A 22,003-nucleotide genomic window follows, 5' to 3' on the forward strand; every position below is an offset into this window, starting at 1 on the left:
AATAAAATGCACACACACACACACACACACACACACACACACACACACACACAACTCAATCATTAAAAAAAAATGAGATCTTGACATTTGCAACAACATGGATGGAACTAGAGAGTATTACACTAAGTACAATAAATCAAAGACAAATAACATATGATTTCACTTATATATGGAATCTAAAAATGAATGAATAAACTAAAAAAGCAGAAACAGGGGTGCCTGCATGGCTCAGTCAGTTAAGTGTTGGACTTTGGCTCAGGTCATGATCTCACTGTTCTGAGTTCAACCCCCGCACTGGGAACTGTGCTGACAGCTCAGCCTGGAGCCTGCTTCAAATTCTGTGTCTCCCTCTCTGCTCCTCCCTCACTCATGTTCTGCCTCTGTCTCTCAAAAATAAATAAACATTAATTTTTTTAAAAAAGCAGAAATAGACCCATAAGTACAGAGAACAAACTGATAGTTACAGAGGGGAAGGGGGTAAATGGGCAAAGGGGAGTGCCAGATACAGGCTTCCAGTTATGGAATGAATCAGTCACAAGGATAAAACATACAGGATAGGGAATATGGTAAATGGTATTGTAATAGTGTTGTATGGTGACAAATAGTAGCTATACTTGTGAGCACAGAATAATGTATAGAGATGTTGAATCACTATGCTGTACACCTAAAACAAATGTAACACTGTGTGCCAATTTAAAGAAAAAAAAAGAAAGAAAGAAAGGCATCTAAATTGGAAAGGAATAAGTGCACATCTTATCTGTGTTTGCACATAAAATAACCTTATATTTAAAAAATCCTAAAGACTCAACCAAAAAAACTGTTGGAACAAATTAAGTAAAGTTTTAGGATATACAATTGACACAGAAAAATCAGTTGTGTTTCTATATACTAATAACAAACTATCTGAAAAAGAAATAAAACAATCTCAAATTATAATAGCATCAAAACAGTAAAATACTTAGGGATAAATTTAAAGTGAAAGATCTGTACATTGAAAACTAAAAGATATTGATAAGAGAAATTGAAGAAGAAATGAATAGAAAACTGTTCTGTGTTTATTGAGCAGAATAATTAATATTGCTAAAAATGTCCATATTACACAGATCACACAAGTGATCTATAAATTAAATGTAATCCCTATCAAAATTCCAATGGAATTTTATCAGAAATAGAAAAAAATCCTAAAATTTGTATGAAACCACAGAAGACTTCACATAGCCAAAGCAATCCTGAGAAAGAAGAACAAAGCTGGAGACATCACACTTCCTGATTTCAACCTTTATTACAAAACTAAATAATGAAAGCACTTAGAAATCATACAAAGAGAGATGGAACAGAATTGAGAGCCCAGAAATAGACTCACATATGTATGGTGAACTAATATTTGGCAAGAGTGCCAAGAATACTCAATGGGGCAAAGAGTCTCTTCTATAAATTGTGCTGGGAAAACTGGATACTCACATGCAGTGAATGAAGGTTGACTCCTATCTTACACCATTCACAAAAATTGACTTAAAATGGACTAAAGACTTAAATGTCATACCTGAAACTTCCTCCTACAAGAAAACAAAAGGACATTGGTCTTGGCAGCTATATATTTGGATATGATGCCAAAGTCACAGGGAACAAAAGCAAAAATAAACAATTAGGACTACATCAAAGTAAAAAGCTTTTGCACAACAAACTAAATGATAAGCAAAATGAAAACACAACCTTCAGAATAGGAGAAAAGATTTGCAAACCATATATTCAAAATATATAAAGAAATAATACAACTGAATAGTAATCATCATCATCATCATCATCATCATCATCACCACCATCATCATTTGATTTTAAAATGGTCAGAAGACCTGAATAGACTGTTTTCCTCAGAAGATATACAAATGGCTAACAGGTGCTTGAAACGATGCTCAACATCACTAATCATTAGGTAAATTCAAATCAAAATCACAATGAGATCTCACTTCACATCTGTTAGAATGGCTACTATCAAAAAGCAAGTGATAACATGTGTTGACAAGAATCTGAAGAAAACGGAACTCTTCTGTACTGTTGATGGGAATGTAAATTGGAACAGCCACTATGGAAAACTGGGCAGAGGCTTTTCAAAAAATTATGACTCAAGAATCCAACTTCTGGGTATATATTCAAAGGAAACGAAATCAGTATCTCAAAAAGACATCTGCACCCCTATGTTTCTTTGCAGTATTGTTCACAATAGCCAAAACATGGAAACCACCTAATTATGGACTGGTGGATAAATGAATCAAGAAAATGTAATACCTATAAAATAGAATAATATTCAGCCATGAGAAAGAAGGATATCCTGCCATTTGAGACAACATGGATGGACCTTGAGGACCTTATACTAAGTGAAATAAGTCAGAGAAAGACGAATACTGTATGTTCTCATATGGGGAATCTAAAAAAAAAAGTCAAACCATAGAAACAGAGTAGACTGGTGGTTGCCAAGTAAGTGAGGGAAACGGGAAGATGTAGTTCAAAGGGTACATACAAACTTGCAGTTATCAGGTGAGTTAGTCTTGGGAATCTAACATACAGCCTGATGACTGTAGTTAACAATAGTGCACTATAAAGTGAAATTTGCTAAGATTACCACACACACACACACACACGATAACTAGTGAGGTGATGCATGTTAACTAACATATTTGTGGTAATATTTTCACAATATATATGTATATCAAATAATCACACTGGACACCTTAAATTTACACAATGTTTTTTGTCAACTGTATCTCAATAATGGTGGAAAAAAATTTTTTTAATGTAAAACAAGAGTAATATTTTCTAGCCTTATAACAAACTTTTACACATTTAAATATATATGAATGGGGTGGCTCATTTGGTTGAGCATTTGACTCTTGGTTTAGGCGCAGGTCTTGATCCCTGGGTCATGGAATCGAGCCCCACATCAAGCACCATGCTGAGTGTGGAGCCTACTTAAGAACCTCTCTCTCCTTCTTTCTGCCCTTCCCCAACTCATGCTCTCTCTCAAAAAAAAAAAAAAGCACTTTTAAATTCAAATTCATTGAACTTCTTATTTTGATTTTAATTTCCTACAGCTTTTCAGTGAGAAAATCCAATGGATTATATTATTTTCTTTCCTCTGATGTTGCTCTTTCTCTGTAAAAGTTAGTAAACTGATAATGTGGATTCTATATAAGCCTTGTGATTTGTTAATTATGAGCTTACCCTATATAAATGGATGTTAATTTTCTGTGTGAGGAAACTCAGCTTCTGAGCTGGTATAGTTCAGGTACAGATATTGTGGATTCTTTATTTTTTTTAAATGTTTTATTTATTTTGAGGAGAGAGAGAGAGCGTGAGCAGGGGAGGGTCAGAGAGAGAGGGAGTCACAGACTGAAACAGGCTCCAGGCTCTGAGCTGGCAGTCAGCACAGAGCCTGACGCGGGGCTCGAACCCACAAACCGCGAGATCATGACCCAAGCGGAAGTCGGACGCTTAACCGACTAAGCCACCCAGGCGCCCCTGGATATTGTGGATTCTTTAAAAAGTCATCTAGGTAATGAGCACCATCATGAAAGTCTTCATGAAAGACAACAAAGTGGCTTTGGCAACACAGAGACATAGTTTACACACTTTTCTATTTTGAAATTCCAAGAAGATTCCAAGAATCCTATCACATATGTGAATTATGGACATAACATTTCAGATAACCCTCAATACTTATTACAAACTGCAATAAGCAAATCTGTATATTTCTAACACCAAAGAGCATTTACCTCAGAAACATATATGAAACCAACTCCGTACACTACAAAGGAGACATTAGAAATTGTTGGAGTAGGGGCACACTATTTAATAAAAGATACTGGTATTATATAAAGAATCCATGTCCATTTTCCACTACATAGGAATCCATGTCCATTTTCCTCTACACAACACAAGCAAATATTCATTCTATGTAAATGATTGTTTCTTTCTCTTTAGCCTCCCATCCCTTTTAAAATATTTTTTTTTAAATGTGTGTATGTATGCTTTTTGTTTTTAAATTTATTTCTAGGAGAGAGAGAGAGAGTGTGAGCAGGGGAGGGTCAGAGAGAGAGGGAGACACAGACTCTGAAACAGGCTCCAGGCTCTGAGCTGGCAGTCAGCACAGAGCCCGACACGGGGCTCGAATCCACGAACCGCGAGATCATGACCTAAGTGAAAGTCGGACGCTTAACCGACTAAGCCACCCAGGCGCCCCCCTTTTAAAATATTTAAGATACCTATTTTTTTTCTGGAATTTGCTCATATGTATTGGGGTGTCATCTCACTTTGTTTTTCCCAAATGACTAGGTAATTATTCTAACACCATTCACCAAATGTGTAGAAGAGTTAATACAGCAGACCTGAATTTGCTAGCCTAAGAAAGTTCTGCTTGCAAGGTTGGCCCTTGGTGGGATTCTGGTAATTTATTAGCCACAATGATAAAGAAAACAAAACAGAAGACCCAATTACTAACAGTAGGAATAAGAGAGGAGACATCAGTAGATGTTCTACAAATATTAAAAGGATAATAAGTTAATTGGCAGGGCTGAAGAGAAACAGGCACTCTCATACATTGCTGGTGGGTGTGAAAATGTGTAATACCTCTTTGGAGGGATATTTGAGATTACCTAGTAAAACTACACTGCACAAAACTATCATTTGATCCACCATCCCCATTTCTACAAATCTTCCCTGAAGACAGGCCTCTAACCATTAAAAAATACATTTGCGTAAGGTTATATTACCATCAATTATAACAGCAAAATATTGGAAATAAATGTCCACATATACAAGGACTGAACAATATATGGTAGTGACACAAGGGAATGTTATGCTTCTGTAAAGAATGAGAAAGATCTCTATGTATCAATTGACTTCAAGTTTGGAAAATGTGCAAATAGAGAAATTAATGGAATTAATAAAATTTATTTTTCCTAACTGTATTTTCCTTAAAACAAAAATAAAACAAAACAAAAAACTTTGGTATCCTGTAGCTGTTTCACAGTTCTGGGCTCTGATAAAAGAGATCAGAGAAAATAAGGAAGTGCCACAAAGGATAGCTGTAAGTCACCAAGTCTAAAGCTTTGCCCAGAAAACAAAAACAAGGAAAGACGTGAAGGTTGACAGGGGAACCTGTGGGACCATCCATAAACTGGTTTCTATAGGTGGTTCCTAGAAACATCTTCCTCTAAGTCTCAAGACTGGAAAGGGAAGGACCTAGGATAAAGAAGATAGAGCACGGACCTTTACAGACCTTTGCATCCCTAGATGGAAAGAAGCTGTTGGGAGTACTATGGATCTAGGCCCTTTCAGAATCTATATCCAGGGCAGACCTCCAGAACGCTGCTGCCTCGGATGAGATCCAAGGATCCTCTTGGGAGTTCACAAGTACCAATAAGAAATCCTATGTGTGTGAAGAGCCCAAAGCAAGTAGGTTCTTTCCTCTCTCTTTCTCTCTGTCTCTTTTTTTAAAAACATTTAGTCCATACTGAAGCTACCAATTCTTTTACATATGTAATTTTTTAATGCTTATTTATTTTTGAGAGAGAGAGAGAGAGCATGAGCTGGAGAGGGCACTGAGAGGGAGACAGAGGATCTGAAGTGGGCTCGGCACTGACAGCAGAGGGCTCGATGTGGGGCTTGAACCCATGAACCGGATATCATAGCCTGGGTGGAAGTCAGTTGCTTAACCGACTGACTGAGCTACCCAAGTGCCCCCAGGTTCTTTAAGTGTGTTGCCTCTCACCTTCCATAGAGCTGGCCAGATTGAGGTTAATTCCTCTCTTGCATCTCCAGTCAGTTTGAGCCTTGTAGTAAAAGTCAATCTTATTCCCCTCTCCTCCTCCGCCCGAACGCGCGCCCAATATTGAGCTTAGGCATCCCAACCATTTGAAAGACAGCAAAGAATGAATGCCAACTAAGAGGAAGGGAGTGGTAATGTAGATCACAGATCCCATTAATCCCCATCCCTGCCTTTTCAGAGAAAACACCATGGATGTTCAGGAATTGTCACTTCCCCGTTTCATCTCTCTGGTCTGTCCTGAAACCGACTCCCCCCATGTCCATTTCCCTTATCCGACACACAGTAACAGAGTCACACAGAGCTGGGCTGGGCGGGAAGCCTGGGAGTGGGGGAAGGGTGTTCAGAAGGCAGGAGAAGCAGAGACCCAGGATCATCCGAGGCACTTCCTGCACCCGGACCTATTCTCAGCCGCCATGTCCCAGGGATGCCATTTCCCAGCCTCGCACCCACCTCCTCCAACAGCAACCCGCTGCTTCTCTCCACGTTTGCCTGCGGCAGGCAGGACGACTCTCTGCCTCTTGAGCCCCTGGGCGAAAGACTGACCCTTGGCTAAGATGCTGGCAATAGGCTGAGGGGCGGTGCCCTCTACCAACAAATGCTGTAATTCCGGTCGCCTGAGAGATCCGTTTTCAGGTTAGTGCAGCATGGAGGGACACCCCCCCACCCAGCCCAACATTCTACCACTCCTCCCACGGCCGTCTGTCAGTCGTCAGGTATGTCCTTCCAGCCCCCTTTCAGTGCGACACACCTCCATGCTTGCCCAAGTGAGAGCGTGGTCACGTGACCTACCACCAGCCTCACGTGACCGTGTAGTCAGCCTGTCTGCCGCAACCCTGCGGCACGGATGGCAGAATCTTCTGCCCCTGAGGTTGAGATGCTTGCTAGAAGAATCTGAAGCTCCCGATCCTGGTGAAGACAGCTGAAGGAAGGCTGGGTTTAGAGCCGGAGCCTCCAGCGCTAGGCCTGAGCCTTGCTCTTTAGGAGCACAGGGCTGGCGAGGAATACTCGATGAGGAAGAAGCTTGGAGACGAACTGATTTTTATTACTCTGTATGATACTCGGGCCACATATTCACACACACACACACACACACACACACACACACACACACAATCTGTCTCGAAAAATATTGATAAGCAAAACAAACACTGAAGGTAGGCAAATTACCATTTTGCCTTACCTTCATAAACCTTGCATATCAGAATCGGGTAGGAAAAAATACCACTTTCCATCCTGACAAACAAAACATAACAGGGTCACAATGTCTGGTTATCTTCCTGAAAATAATAAAACTTTGCAGATTTCCTCTTAACTTGGACTGCCCAACACTCCCCCATCCCTGACTTTCGCTACTGTCTGAATATGTATTACATTTTTGAATGTGAAAAACGTATAAAATAAATTCAGGAACTTTGGAAATTTTAAAGTTTATACCCGTTAATTCATTATATATTTTTATTTGGCAAGCCAGTCATTTTGAAGTTGTCTCTCACACTTGTTTATTCCTTTGTTTTGCTTTACATAGTCAAAAATGTTTGCATAAATTTGGTCTATTTACACACACATATTTTTACAATGGAATTACACTTTCCATGTATAATACCAGTCTTTACTATTCTACCAAATAAAATATTTTGCTTTATTATTTTCTTATTCAGTTTTAAAATCTATACCTCATCATTTTTAGTGGCTGTATGGTATTACCACCATAACATTTTCCATGGGCACCACTATGAAGAAATGGTTTTCCTGTCTCAGTTAATTTTCTGTACTTTAATTCTAGTAATTTTTAGGAGGTATCAACAAAACACCCATACTTTGAGCTGCAAAATTCAACTTCTCATTTCTTCAAAACTTACCTCATCCTTTCTATATCTTAATACACTCCTCCCAGCTACTCCAGACTGACTGGGTAACTCACTCACATAGAAAAACTTTTCCCAACTCCATGCTTTTCTTCACACCACCCAGTCTTTCATATATTCCAGAGCCCAGCTTAATTGAGTCCTTTTCTCTGAGGTATGCCCTGAGTAGCAGCCCATGGTAGCCTTTGCATTTAATGTTATCAGAATAAGCTTTTTCAAGGAGCATATTATTTATATGTTAACTACCTGTGTGTTTTCCTGTGCTATCTTTGCATCTATATTTTAAGTTCAAGGAGAAGGGTGACTTCTGACAACTTTATCACAGAACGTTATTGAAAACACAAGACTCAAATAGACATCAATACACTAGAACAACAATTAGAAGGATAGCTGCCTTACTTATGATGGCTCAGTTCACTCTAGCTGAAATACTATGTATTATGATCTGGACAAAGACACAAACATTAACAAATGTTCTGTCAATTCTAATATTCATCTGGCATCAGAAAAATGATTCAGCTCATACAGATTTGGGCAAAGTCAGTGCTAGCAATAAAAATGTACATTACAACATAACCAACTATGTAAATCAAAGCATTATTATTCAAGAAATTGTTAACTCAGGAACATAAGGACAAAGGTAAATGATTAATCTTACTGATTTTTTTTTGGTCTGCCTCAGGGTCGTATTGATTATCTCTTTTGATTTGCAGTTTCTTAGCAAACTCCTCAACTTCATGGAATACAGAAATAAGTGACTCAAGACTGAAATCATCATCAGTGAACAACACTGTCTCCTTTTTGATATTGTTACCAATATTCTCAAACATTGCTAGAACAACTTGAATATTGTCATTTGTCTCTTTCCTGTTAAAAAGGCCCATAAATTCGGACACTGCTTCAGCACTGAGTAGTTCTTTTGTCATGACAGGATTTTCAGACAAATTCAGTAGCATTTTCAGAACATGAAACCTTGTTTTGGTATTGCCAGTGGCTAGTAAGGACAGAAATCCTGACATATACTTGGCAACCAGTGTGTGGTAGTCAGTAGTTGTAGTGAGGTGTTTAACCATCCTTATTCCAGAAATTTGCTCAGGGGAATCTAAGCTATAAGAAAGGGTTTCTTCACACACTTGACATACATATGTCTGAATCATGTTTAGATTTGGATACAGTGAGGGCAGGTGAATGATATTTTCCAAAAAACTTGTCCTAACTTGGGAGGAAGGATAATTGAGCAAGGTTTCCATAAGTGAGACAACACCTGAATCCCAAATGAAATCTCGGGTAAATTGAGAAGCACTTCTCAGCCCCATTGCAATTTTAGATATTTCATGAATAAAAGGATCTTGGATTTTGTCCATTAATAAAAGCAGTTCTTCAAACTCCTCAGAACCAATTTTAAGCTCACACTGTATACAGCTGCAGGACCAATTCTCAGGCTCTGCACTCTCTCTGGCCCTAAGATGTTCCCGAATTTCCTTTACTGACCTGTAGGATGGACCATATTGAAATGGGAACTCAGGATCAGGCTGATCAGGCTGAAGCAAAGATTCCTGCTCTTCCCCTTCTGGGTTAAGTTCCATGTGCTTGGGCTTTCCTCCAAACATTTCAGAGAATAGAGATCCTGCTTCTTTTGGAAATCTAATGGGCAGTGGAGATGGGAAGCCAATCCTACCCCATGGACCAGGCTTGAACTGAATAGTGACCTCTTCCCAGTTCTGGGGTCTGTGTGAAGCATCAGGCTCCTGCTCAAATGAATACCTAGACCTGAAAGTGGCCCTGAACACAGGGCTAGGGTTTGATTCAAAATGGGCCTCATCTCCTGCCCAGAACCAGGACCCCACCATGTCTTCATCCTGCTCATCTACTGTCCTGGTCTCATAGATGGTTCCATTGTCAGTCCTGTTACTGGCCTCATCTTTAGCTCCAAAACAGGACCCAAAAACTGCCCCTTCCTCATTGTCTGGCCTGGTCTCACAAGTAATAACAGTTCCAGTCTCATTAATAGCCTTCTCTCTAGACCAAAACCAGGACTCAAAAATTACCTCCTCCTCATCCTCTGGCTTGAATGTACAGCAAATCTCTGCTTCCACATTGACTTCTTTTGCAGCACAGGACCAGGATCCAAAAATGATTTCTTCTTCGGTCCTTGACCTGCTCTCTTCTACTGCCTGAGGCCCAACCTCTATACTGTTGTCTTCTTCAGCCCAAAACCAGGACCCAACAATGATTTCCTCTTCCTCGGTCACGGGCATGGACTCGAAACTGGCTCCTGCCTCCATACTGGACTCTTTTTCAGCCCCAAACCAGGACCCAACAATGGCTTCCTCCTCTTCAGCCTCTGAACTGGATTTGTTGTAAAGCCAGCCTCCTTCCTAATGATATCTTCCCAACAATAGCTTCCTCCTCAGCTGCCAGCCTGACCTCTTTAGCTTCAGCTGCTGTCTTGACCCTGTCCTCCTCCCCAGACCAGAACCAAGAACCAATGTCTTCCTGCTCAGCATCTGGCCTGGATTCTTCTCTGTCTTTAGCCACTCTAATGGTTTCATCTCCTTTCCAGAACCAGGATGTAATCATGCTCTCCTCCTCAGTCAGTGGGGTGGTCTCTTCTCCAGTCCCATCATCTATGTTGACCTCTTCTGTAGCCCATAACCAGAGCCCTATAATGGTCTCTGGCCTTGTGTATTTCCTGGGCTGGAACAATGAATTAACAGTATCCTGTTTGTCCTCAGGCCTAGACTTGCAGATGCTTCCTTTGGCAGTATACATGAAGGGATGTTCTTCATCCCAGAAGCAAGACTCATTATTGATCTCTTCAGCCTCTGCCATAAATTTGCATCTGGCACCAGCTCCATACTTGATACTGACCTCTTCTGTGGTCCCAAACAAAGATGATAAAATAACCTCCTCCTTGTCCTTCAAGCTAGACTTTTTGCTGACCTCAGTCCCTACACAAGCTTCTATTCCATTCCAGAACCATGACCCAATAACGGGTTCCTCCTCAGCCCCTGGCATGGTATCACAACTGACTTTAGACCCAGAATCCATCTGGGCCTGGTTTTCAGCCCAAAACCAGGACCCAAATATTGTCTCTTCTTGATCTCCTGGCCTGTCTTCTTCTCCAAACTCAGCCTCTGTATCAACCACTTTTCCATCCCAGAACCAGGGACCAATGACCTCTTCATCCTCAGACCTTAGCCTAGATGCACAGCTGGCTCTAACATCAACTTCCATACTGGCTTCATCCCTGATCCAAAACCAGGACTGAAAAATGGTCTCTTTCTCAGCCTCTAGGTTGTTTTCTTCACTAACCCAGAAGCAGGAACCAACAATGACCTTTTCTTTATCATCTACTAGCATAGATTTGGAGGTGGCCTCAGCCCCAGTTTCCATAATGGTCTTTTCCCCAGACCCAAGCATAGAATTGCCAATATACTCCTTCTCGGTGCTTGGTCTGGATTTACTGCTGGCATCAGTCCCCATACTGGCTGCTTCTTCAGTCCAGAACCAACTGCCAAAAATGGAATCATCCTCCACTTGAGAACTGTACTTGACACTGGTCCCACCTATTATCCTGGATTCTTCTACAGCACAGAACTAGGTCCCAATGAGGACCTCTTCTTCAGACCTGGTTTCTGGCTTGGCCCTAGCTCTGGTCTTAGTTTTGACCTTTTCCTTTGCCATAATTCTGGCCCTAGCCTTTTTCTTGAACTTGGGCCTTGACAAGTTATTAGCCTTTTCTCCAGGACAGAACCAGGACTCTTTTTGGACTACATTTAAAGATCCAGACACAAAATCAATGGAAGCTTCATGCTTGGCCCTATACCTGGCTCTAACATTGGTCCCTTTCCTGACTCTTGGTTTAGACCTGCATTTGGCATCCTCTCTAGCCCAGAACCAGGACTTCACATTGTACTCACATTCATATCCAGAACTGGACTCAAAGGCTTCTTTCTTGGACCTAAACCTGGACCTGTTATTGGTCTCTTCCTTGGGCATGGAACAGATATTACCCTTTTCTCTGGCCCAGAGCCAGGATGTCTTAATAGATTCATCCTCAGAGCCAGAACTGGACACATTATAAAACTCCTGACTGGTGTTGGGCCTAGACATGGCCCCTTGTTTGGCCATGTGTCTAGATCTGGCACTGGCCTTTACCCTGTCTCTAGGACAAAACTTTGTACTGACCTCTTCTCCACTCCAGAACCAGGAATTCAGAGAGGATCTTTCCACCCATCTGAAATCACAATTGTGAGAGATCTCTTGTTTGGATGTAGGCCTGGGGCCCCACCAGGATCCCACATTGGACTTCTCCTCTGACCCAAAGGCTGTATTCCTGATTGGGACTTGACCTTAGTGGCAGAAAAGGAATCAGTGTCCACACCAATCAGTTTCCTATCCATAGATAAGGTCTTCATTTTAGCAACTGACTCAAACTCAGTACTGACAAGTGGCCAGGCTATGGAATTGGTTTGGGACACTCCCTCGGTCTTCAACATCTCTTTACCATCAAATTCAATCTTGGCCCATGAAGGGACATTATCTGTGGGCTTCACCCCAGGGATTACCTTGTCCTCATTGTTAGGATGCACCACACCTACTGCCATGGTTACTGCTTTGGGCTTTGCCCCACCTACTACCATGACATCAGATTTAGGACTTACCCCAGGCATTACCTGTGCCTGGGTCCTAACCTTTGGTCTGACCACCACTGGCACTTCATTCTCTCTTTCAGCCCCACCCCCAACCTCTTCTCCAGCCTTCTTTTCAGGTTTCGCCTGGGCAGCAGGTTCAATCTCAGCCCTAGTCATGGTATAAGTTACAGAGGAGGCCAAGTTAAGTACCCCTACTCCAGTCTCAGCCTCTACTACAGATCTCTCACAGTTTTGTATCTTCACACTGTGATCTTTCAGTTCAGGTGATATAGTTGCAAACAAGAGTTAGAGTCAATCACCAGTCCAGCAGTCAGTTGACCTCCTTCTGAAGCCTAGACTCAGTCAATATCACAGACAAAGAGCAGAGATACAACCAAGCTGAGGGATGATGAATGTTCCCAGGTAGGAGCAGACCTGTTGAGGGTGGTGGTCAGCAGCAATCCAACACCACCAGAGCTGCTACTGGAGGTGGATCTAAGGGAAAAAAATGACATGGGGCTTTGAATCTCTTCTAATTGTGCAGAGATTCACATAGAGAGATTGGGGCTTGAATGCTTATTGGAACAGTTGGATTAGTAGAAAGTCTTTCTGTCACCCTCATTTCCCTCACATGTTTTACCCCAGATTCTGCCACATTACTTTGCCGGCTACAAAACAGGTGTGAAATTGGTGACTGTTGGCAATGGGAGAGACTTAGGAGCCCCCGGACTACTCTAATCACTCTTAGGCCAGTGTTGATTTCCGCTTCCCCACCAAAAGCTGTACCCACTTCATACCAACCTGTATGAATGTGGTACAATTTCCCCCTCCTTTCCTTGATTTCAGTGTTTTCAAACCTTAAAGCAGTCTACGAATAAGTAAAAATAAAAGAAAGAGTGGAGCCTGACTTCAGAGAGATAAAAGGGCATGCTGACCCCTGATGGAAGTATCTCTTACCATTAGAGTTCAATTTGTTGTTTCCTATCTCAATGTCTATGCTCTGAGGTTTTCTCCTCCCTTTCACAGCCAATCCACACATACCCAAATAGTCCTAATATCTACTGAAGGAAATGGAAAAGGGATGCTGTGGCAGCTGCAAATCTAGCAGCAAGCAGGAGAGATGGAGGAGATCCTATACCCACTTGGAACAAAGACACTTACCATGGTCTTACTCTATAGTGCTCCCCTGATTTACCCACCTACACACCAACCTCTAGAGATTTGAACCAGTCTCCTCCTCTCCTTCCTTACAGAAGTGAGCAGCCTTAAAGGAATTCTATGGACAGACACAAAGGCAAAACATTCAGGAAATAATGGTAGCAACTGAGTGCTTGGAGGACAGACCAACACCAAAAACTATCCATATTGTCATCTAACATTTAGGGACCTATTGAGAGAATATTCTCACTTAATTTAGGCCCTGTTTCAGGGTTCTGCATAACAGCTCCTCTTCACATCACACTCTGACCATTACATTATTCCCTTCTCCAGTTATGAGGATTCAACACTAGGTGTTCACAGACCTTGCACTGGTACTACAGAAGTGGGGTAAAGTACCTAGCATGTTACAGAACAGACTGTGCAGTGGCATATATAATTCTCTCTCACCCTCACCTTCTAGGGCATCTTTTTCTGCCACCAATTTTGAGTGAAGGTGAGGAAGAAAGGCAAGGGAAGGGCTTAGAAAGCTAGTACAATGGGGGAATTTTAGAAGGTATTCCTGGATGCCTGACCTGTTCTGGTCACAGTCACTCCGCTCTGATTTGTGCCTCCACTCAATGGGTGAAGCTCATGTCCCCTCCCATACACCTCCAGATTCAGGCATTTGTCCTGCTCCTCCTTTTTTCAAATGTCTCCTCTACAGATGCAACCTGTGGGATGAAGCCGCCAGACCTACTGCGCAGGGTGAAAATTTCCCATCAACCAGGCACCTGTGGGAAGAGACAGCACCCAGGGTGCGAGGTCCAATAGGCCCCTTTCCAGAATCAAGGCCCAGAGTAGCAGAGGTAACCGCTCCCGCTCCCCTGCCAGTTGGGCACAGAGCTCTGACACCGCTCCCTCTCCGCCATTTCTTCTATAGCAGGCTCCTCCCTCCCCTGCCCCCACAGCTCTCTCCTGACACAGCACTGTCTAGGACGAGTTGTGGGCACCTGAAAAGCTGGCTGCGAAGTAGCCAGCGCAGTTCACCTCCAGAGAATCCAAGGGAGCCTCTCCGACCAGCCCCTGGCCCCTGCGCCTGGCCCGCGCAGGTCGCTGCCTCTCCTTGTCAGGCGTCCTATGGCACTGTGCACCTCTGTCACGGACCGGGTACGACTGGATCGCCTCCTCCTTAGCAGGCTGCCAGAGGCTGGGGTCCAGGCAGGCAGTAAGCCGGGCTACAGTGGGTGNCAGAAGGGGCGGGGCCAGGGGGAGCGCCAGCCTAAGGGGCGGGCTCACAGCAGACTGCCTCTGCAGACCTCTAGGCGACCACCCCCTCATTGTTGGCACTGCAGTAAAAGGGACCCGGGGACAACTGGCGGTGGGGGCTAGGATGGGGTGGTGATGCAGGTGGTGATGGTGGCAGTGTGCTGCAGGCAGCAGCGGATGGAAATCAACAGCCCATCTGTGTGTGAGAATCCCCAGGCTGCTTGGTAGGTGCACCTTCTGCTTCCTCATTTTTGGCCTGCCCTCTTTCCTGGAGGCTGATGAGCTAAGGTGGGAGGGGGCTCCCATGGAGCCCTCACCATTGTGCCTTTTCTAAAGGAAGGCAGACCTACACCTCTAACCTGAGAAAACAAAAAATTGCTCTGTGCNGTCAGAGCTGCACAGTTCATAGAATCTTGTGGGTCTGTTGCCCCATGGCCAGGTGTCAGGATAGTCCTGCCTCCTCCTTCCACTGTCCTGTCTATCAAGTCTTCTCTTGCGGTCACATACAAGCTCTCATGATCTTTGGCAATGTGGAAATGTGGCAGGGATTAGAACCAGCTTGGATCTCAGCCACTTTGCCATGCACAACTATCTAATTTCCCCAGCCATTCTTTGGAGAAGGACCCATCATGTACCGACTTCTCCAAGACAGAAGCCTGGTGGTTCTTGAATCCTCTGATTCCTTTACCCCTACATCCTTCCTCTAGTTTTGGGCCCTTCCTTTCTGTGCTCCATGGGGCAAACAGAGCAACTGTGCTTAAGCACAACTATGGTTGAGCACAGACCTTTTGGTGGTCCATTTTAAACCTTTTAAATCCAATTAAATGGCACTTTCATTGTGGTATACTAAATAAAGGTCCCTCAGGGATATCTATGTCCTATTCCCCAGAACCTGTAAATATGTGATGTTACAGGGCAAAAGGAATTAAAATTGCTGATGCAATTAAGATCACTAATCAGCTGAATTTAAAAATAAGAATAAACTGTTTCTTCCTGGCCATTGTAATTGCAAGGGTACTTAAATTTGCAAGACATAGGCAGAAGAGTCAGTGTCACAGTGAATCAGCATGACAGAGGATTAGACAGGCCATTGATGGCTTTGAAGATAAAATAAAGCCAAGACTCAAGGAATGCAGGCAGCTCCCAGAAGCCAGAAAAGGCCAAAGAAACAGATTGTCCTCAGGGTTGCTCAGAAAAATGAAGCCCTGCCATCACATTTATTTTTGACCATTAGGATCCTTTTTTTATTCCCCACATCCAGGACTGTAAGATAATACATCTGTGTTATTTTAAGCTGCCAAGATGGTGGTAATGTGTTACAGCAGCAGCAGGAACTGAATTTACTCACCATCATGATAGTCCATTCTATTTGACTTTCTTTATCTGGGCCTCAACCCTGGAAGGATCATGTTGGGGGTTCATTTCTTACCAGTATAACCACCCTTTCCAGCACTCCCCATCTCTATTTACTAAAGAAACATTTTGCAATGGCTTTGAGGTTCATCTTAGAGAAAGTCCCTATATATTGAAGATCATTGATGTTTTTGAGAATGAAAAGAGAGCCATATTCTGACCATGAATTTCCATATATTTTCACTTCATCTTTTACTTGTTTTTAACTATTTATTATAATTGTGCAATATTTCAGTGATAAAAACATCTGGAGAGGATTCTATACAGTATCTGAACTGACAATGGATGCCAATTATCAGAGCAGTGCTGATTTTACGGTGCTGTTTAATGGCTTTAGCTGAATTGTAGATCATTTTTTCCATTGCTCCATAACATTACTCTCTTGGTGGAATGCCAGGCTTGACAAGGGAATGAACTCTGTTAGGATTTGTGGGTGTGTGAATCTCTTTGCCTTCCTGAAGAAGTGTTCTTTCATTTTCTTAAAGTCTCTGGTGTCTTCCATTCATTCAATAAATATATATAACTACTTAATTTTCCTAGGCACTAGAGATACAGTAGAAACAAACATTAAATATAGCTGTTCTTGTGGAAGCTATATTTACTTGTAGTTTCTTTATTATTCAATTTTTATCCTAAAATTTTATGGTCATATGAATATAAAGTTGTCTGGTAATTCTCAAGGTGATCCAATATTGATTCCAAGATATTTACTGACAATAGAGTGGATCTACCACAAGTTGACTGATTTTAATGTGAGACTTTGAAAATGTGTTGGGCAATTTGTTCTCTCTCTCTTTTTATTATTTCTGAGAGAGAGAGAGAGAGAGAGAGACAGTGTGAGCAGGGGAGGGTCAGAGAGAGAGAGGGAGATACAGAATCTGAAACAGGCTCCAGGCTCTAAGCTAGCTGTCAGCACAGAGCCTCATGCAAGGCCCGAACTCATGAACCCTGAGATCATGACAGATGCTTAACTGACTGAGCCACCCAGGTGCCCCTCTATTTACTTCCTTCTAAAGTAGATTCCAGTCTGATTGCAACAGCCAGAGTTTCACTCCCCAGTATCTCCACTAGCACCTGTGCAACACTGACTAGCCTCTGAAATCTAAATGTCTGTAGTGTAAGTGCTTGACATTGAGCTTTAATTTCCAAGGCATCTGGTTCAAAAGACATCCCTTATACTATGTATAGAAAATTTGAAAGATTCCACCAAAAACTGGTAGGACTGATAAACAAATTCAGTAAAGGATCAGGATACAAGATCAATGTACAGCAATCTTGCATTTCTATACAGCAATAATGAAGCAGCAGAAAGAGGCATTAAGAAAACAACCCCATTTACAACTGCACCAAGAATAATAAGATACCTAGGAAACCTAGGATAAACCTAACCAACAAGGTAAAGGATCTGTACTCTGAGAACTATAAAACACTGATGAAAAAAAAAAACAAAACCCTGAAGATTACACAAAGAAATTCAAAGAAATTTCATGCTCATGGATTAAAGAACAAATATTGTTAAAGTGTCTATACCAACCAAAGCAATCTACACATTTAATTCAATCCTTATCAAAATCAACAGCATTTTTCACAGAATTGGAACAAATAGTCCCAAGGTTTGTATGGCACTACAAAAGACTCCAAATAGCAAAAGCAACATTGAACAAGAAAAGCAAAGCTGGAGGAATCACAATTCCAGACTTCAACTTCTATTACAAAGCTGTAGTAATCAAAACAGTATGGCACTGGCACAAAAAGAGACATGTAGGGAAATAGAACAGAATAGAAAAACAAAAAATGAACCCACAAGTATATGGTCAATTAATCCTTGACAAAGGAGGCAAGAATATTCAGTGAGGAAAAAAACCAGTCCCTTCAACAAATGGTGCTGGGAAAACTGGACAGCAACATGCAAAAGAGAGAAACTGGACGACTTTCTTGCATCATATATTTAAAAAAATTCAAAATGGATTAAAGAGCTAAATGGGAGACCTGAAAGCATTAAAATTCTAGAGAGGAACATAGTAACTTTTCTGACATTGCTTGTACCAACTTTGTTCTAGTAGCCTCTCTCCTGAGGCAAGGGAAACAAAAGCAAAATTAAACTATTGGGATTACTGCAACATAAACTTCTGCACAGCAAAGGAAACAACAATACTAAAAGACAACTTATGGAATGGGAGAAGACATTTGCAAATGACATATCCAATAATGGGTTAGTATCCCATATATAAAGAACGGATAGAACTCAAAATTCAAAACATAAATAATCCAATTCAAAATGGGCAGAATACATGGATAGACATTTTCCAAAGAAGACATCCAGACGGCCAACAGACACATGAAAAATGCTCACCATCACTCATCATCAGAGAAATGCAAATCAAAATTATAATGAGATATCACCTCACACCTGTCAGAATGGCTAAAATCAATAACACAGGAAACAAATGTTGATGAGAATGTGGAGAAAAAAGGAACCCTCTTGTACTATTCATGGGAATGAAAACTGGTGCAGCCAGTGTAGAAGACCTTATGGAGTTTCCTTTAAAAGTTAAAAATAGACCTACACTATAATCCATCAGTTGCACTACTGGGTATTTACCCAAATAATACAAAAACACTAATTTGTAGAGATACAAGCACCCCTATGTTTATAGACATATTATTTACAATAGCCAAATTACAGAAGCAACCCAGCGTCTATCAACTGATGAATGGATAAAGATGTGGTATATATACAATGGAATATTATTCAGCCATAAAAAGATTGAAATCTTGCCATTTGCAATGACATGGATGGAGCTAGAGAGTATAATGCTAAGTGAAATAAGTCAATCAGAGAAAGAGAAATAACATGATTTTATTCATGTGGAATTTAAGAAACAAAACAAATGAGCAAAGGGAAAAAAGAGAGAAAGACAAACCAAGAAACAGATTCATAATTATAGAAAACAAAGAGACAAAAAGACAGTTATCAGGGAGGTGGGTGGGGAGATGAGTTAAATAGGTGATGGGGATTAAGGAGTACATTTGTGATGAGCACTGTGTGATGTATGGAATTCCTGAATCACTAAATTTTACACCTGAACCTAATATTACACTGCATGTTAACTGGAATTAAAACAAAAAACTTTAAAAAAAGACATCATCTTTTGTTAAAATATAATTTATTGTCAAGTTGACTAACATACAGTGTATACAGTGTGCTTTTGGTTTTGGGGGTAGATCCCCATGATTCATCGCTTACATACAACACCCAGTGCTCATCCCAACAAGTGCCCACCTCAATGCCCATCACCTATTTTCCCCTCTCCCTCACCACCCCCCCACAACCCTCAGTTTGTTCTCTGTATTTAAGAGTCTCTCACTCCTGTATCCTTTGGATTCCTAGTAGCACTACTGCTGGGTCATAGGGTAGTTCTGTTTTTAATTTTTTGAGGAACCTCTACACTGTTTCCCAGGGCGGCTGCACCAGTTTGCATTCCAACCAACAGTGAAAGAGGGTGCCTGTTTCTTCACATCCTTGCCAGCATCTATAGTCGCCTGATTTGTTCATTTTAGCCACTCTTCCCATTTCTCCACATCCTCACCAGCATCTGTTGTTTCCTAAGTTGTTAATTTTAGCCACTCTGACTGGTGTGAGGTGGTATCTCAGTGTGGTTTTGATTTGTATTTCCCTGATGATGAGTGATATTGAACAACTTTTCATGTGTCTGTAGGCCATCTGGATGTTTTCAATGGAAAAGTGTCTATTCATGAAAAGACATCCATCTTGAATAAACATATGGCTAGGTGTATGACCCACCTACTAGCAAAACAACCAGATAATGAACTGGGCCACCGCCATCCATGAAGTTACCTTTCAGAATGTCCTGGTTAACCTGAGTAATTGACCCTTCACTCAATTAAGTAATTGAGTTAAATTCTCCTTTTTCCTTCTCCTGCCCTAAGTCCCACTCTTATGCTTTAAGTTAACCAATACATAGTGAACTTGTGGAACCCTAGGTTCCCCACCCTCAGAGCCTAATAAAGGAAGAGCCCTAGTTCCGTTCTGCCTCCTGTACCCACCATATACTTGGGACCTATGGAACAACTTAGAACAAAATAATTTCCAAGCATAAAGTCAGGGATACAGAAGCATCTGTGCCTCCAGCCCTACCCCCACCTCCCACATACATATGCGTGTAAACTTTTAAACTAGCATATCCCTTGATTCTGCAGCTCAAATTAGTTCCTCTTGTCTCTCTCAATCATTAGAGTCACAGAACTGTTTTTTGTCCATTTAAGAAAGATCCCAACTAAATAAATGGAGAGATATTCCATGTACAAGGACAGGAAGACTCATTACCAAGATGTCAGTCCTTCCCAATCTAGTCTATAGATTCAATGTAATCCCAATCAAAACCCCAGCAAGTTATTTTGTGGATATTGACAAGCTGATACTAAAGTTGATATGAAAATGCAAAAGACCCAGAAAAGCCAACTCAAAATTGAAGGAGAAGAACATAGTCAGAGGACTGATATTACCTGACTTCAAGAGTTACTATAAAGTTACAGTAATCAAAATAGTGTGATACTGACAAAATAATAGACAGAGGCACTTTGGTGGCTCAGTTGGTTATGCGTCTGACTCTTGATCTCAGCTCATATCATGATCTCACAGTTCGTGAATTTGAGCCCCACATTCGGCTCTGCACGGACAGTGGTGAGACTGCTTGAGGTTCTCTTTCTCCCTCTCTCTCTCTGCCACTCCCCTGCTCATTCTCTCTCTCTCTCTCTAAATAAATAGACATTAAAAAATTAATAGAATTTTTTAAAAAAGAATAGACAAATAGATCAATGGAACAATAGAGTCCAGAAATATACTGACATAAATACAGTCCATTAATCTTTAATCTGACAAAGGAACAAAGGCAGTATAATAAAGATAGTCTACTCAACAAATGGTGCTGGAAGAAATGAACATCCAAATGCAAGAAACTAAATTTAAACACAGACCTTAAACCCTTCAACAATTAACTCAAAACAGATCACAAAGCTAAATATTAAAAGCAAAACTATGAAACTCCTAGAGGATAACATAGGAGAAAACTTGATGACGTTAAGTGTAATGATGACTCTTTAAAATTGCTTTTTTGAGATATAACTGACATATTAAAAAGTGCATATATTTATCGTATACAATTTGGTTAGTTTGAACATATGCATAACACTCATGAAACCATCATCACAACATATACATCACTTTCAAAAATTTACTTGCGCCCCATTGTTGTTGTTGTTGCTGTAGTTGTAAGAACACATAAGATCTATCTTCTTAACTAAACTTTAAGTGCACAATACTGTATTGTTAAGCACAAGCATTATGATATATAGATCTCTAGGATGTACTCATCATGCATACCTGAAGTTTTATACATGTCCAACAGCTCCCCATTTCTTCCTCCTCCCAACCCTTGGCAACTACCACTCAAATAGAGTAGGCAACTTTAGATACCACACATATATGGACTATGCCACAGTCATGCTGTGGAATCATGTAGTATTTGTTCTTCTGTGACTGCATTATTTCACTTAGCATAATGTCCTACAGGTTCATCAATGCTGTCATATATAGCAGGATTTCCTTCTTTTTCAAGGCTGAATAATATTCAATTCTATATATACCACATTTTCTTTGTCCATTTGTTAACAGACATTTGGGTTGTTTCCATATCTTGGATATTGTGAAGAGAGAGCAGAAATCCCTTTGAGATCCTGATTTCAATCATCTTGGATGTATGTATACCCAGATATGAAATTGCTGGTGTATTCTATAGTAGCTGCACCATGTTACATACACCATTTTACATTCCCAC

General features: G+C 41.1%; 2 protein-coding genes across 5 annotated transcripts in view; both read right to left on the reverse strand.

Annotated features, from left to right (window-relative positions):
• GPRASP2 (G protein-coupled receptor associated sorting protein 2) overlaps nucleotides 1-22,003 on the reverse strand; it is a 118,764-nt gene that overhangs the window by 71,956 nt on the left and 24,805 nt on the right. The window contains exon 1 of one of the 4 annotated variants that reach the window (XM_077769118.1): nucleotides 6,275-6,428. The exons of the other annotated variants lie outside the window; for them this stretch is intronic. The gene's annotated coding sequence lies outside the window, so the exon portion shown is untranslated. Of the gene's footprint in view, nucleotides 1-6,274; nucleotides 6,429-22,003 lie in introns of those variants that run through there. 4 annotated transcript variants of the gene reach the window in all.
• On the reverse strand, nucleotides 6,534-12,503 carry GPRASP1 (G protein-coupled receptor associated sorting protein 1). The gene is given in 5 exon segments (XM_077769119.1): nucleotides 6,534-6,844; nucleotides 8,348-10,051; nucleotides 10,054-10,080; nucleotides 10,083-12,017; nucleotides 12,020-12,503. Coding segments are annotated over 5 exon segments (4,461 nt in total).

Source organism: Crocuta crocuta, unplaced genomic scaffold (genome assembly GCF_008692635.1).
Source record: "Crocuta crocuta isolate KB4526 unplaced genomic scaffold, BGI_CrCroc_1.0 scaffold1373, whole genome shotgun sequence".
NCBI lineage: Eukaryota > Metazoa > Chordata > Mammalia > Carnivora > Hyaenidae > Crocuta > Crocuta crocuta.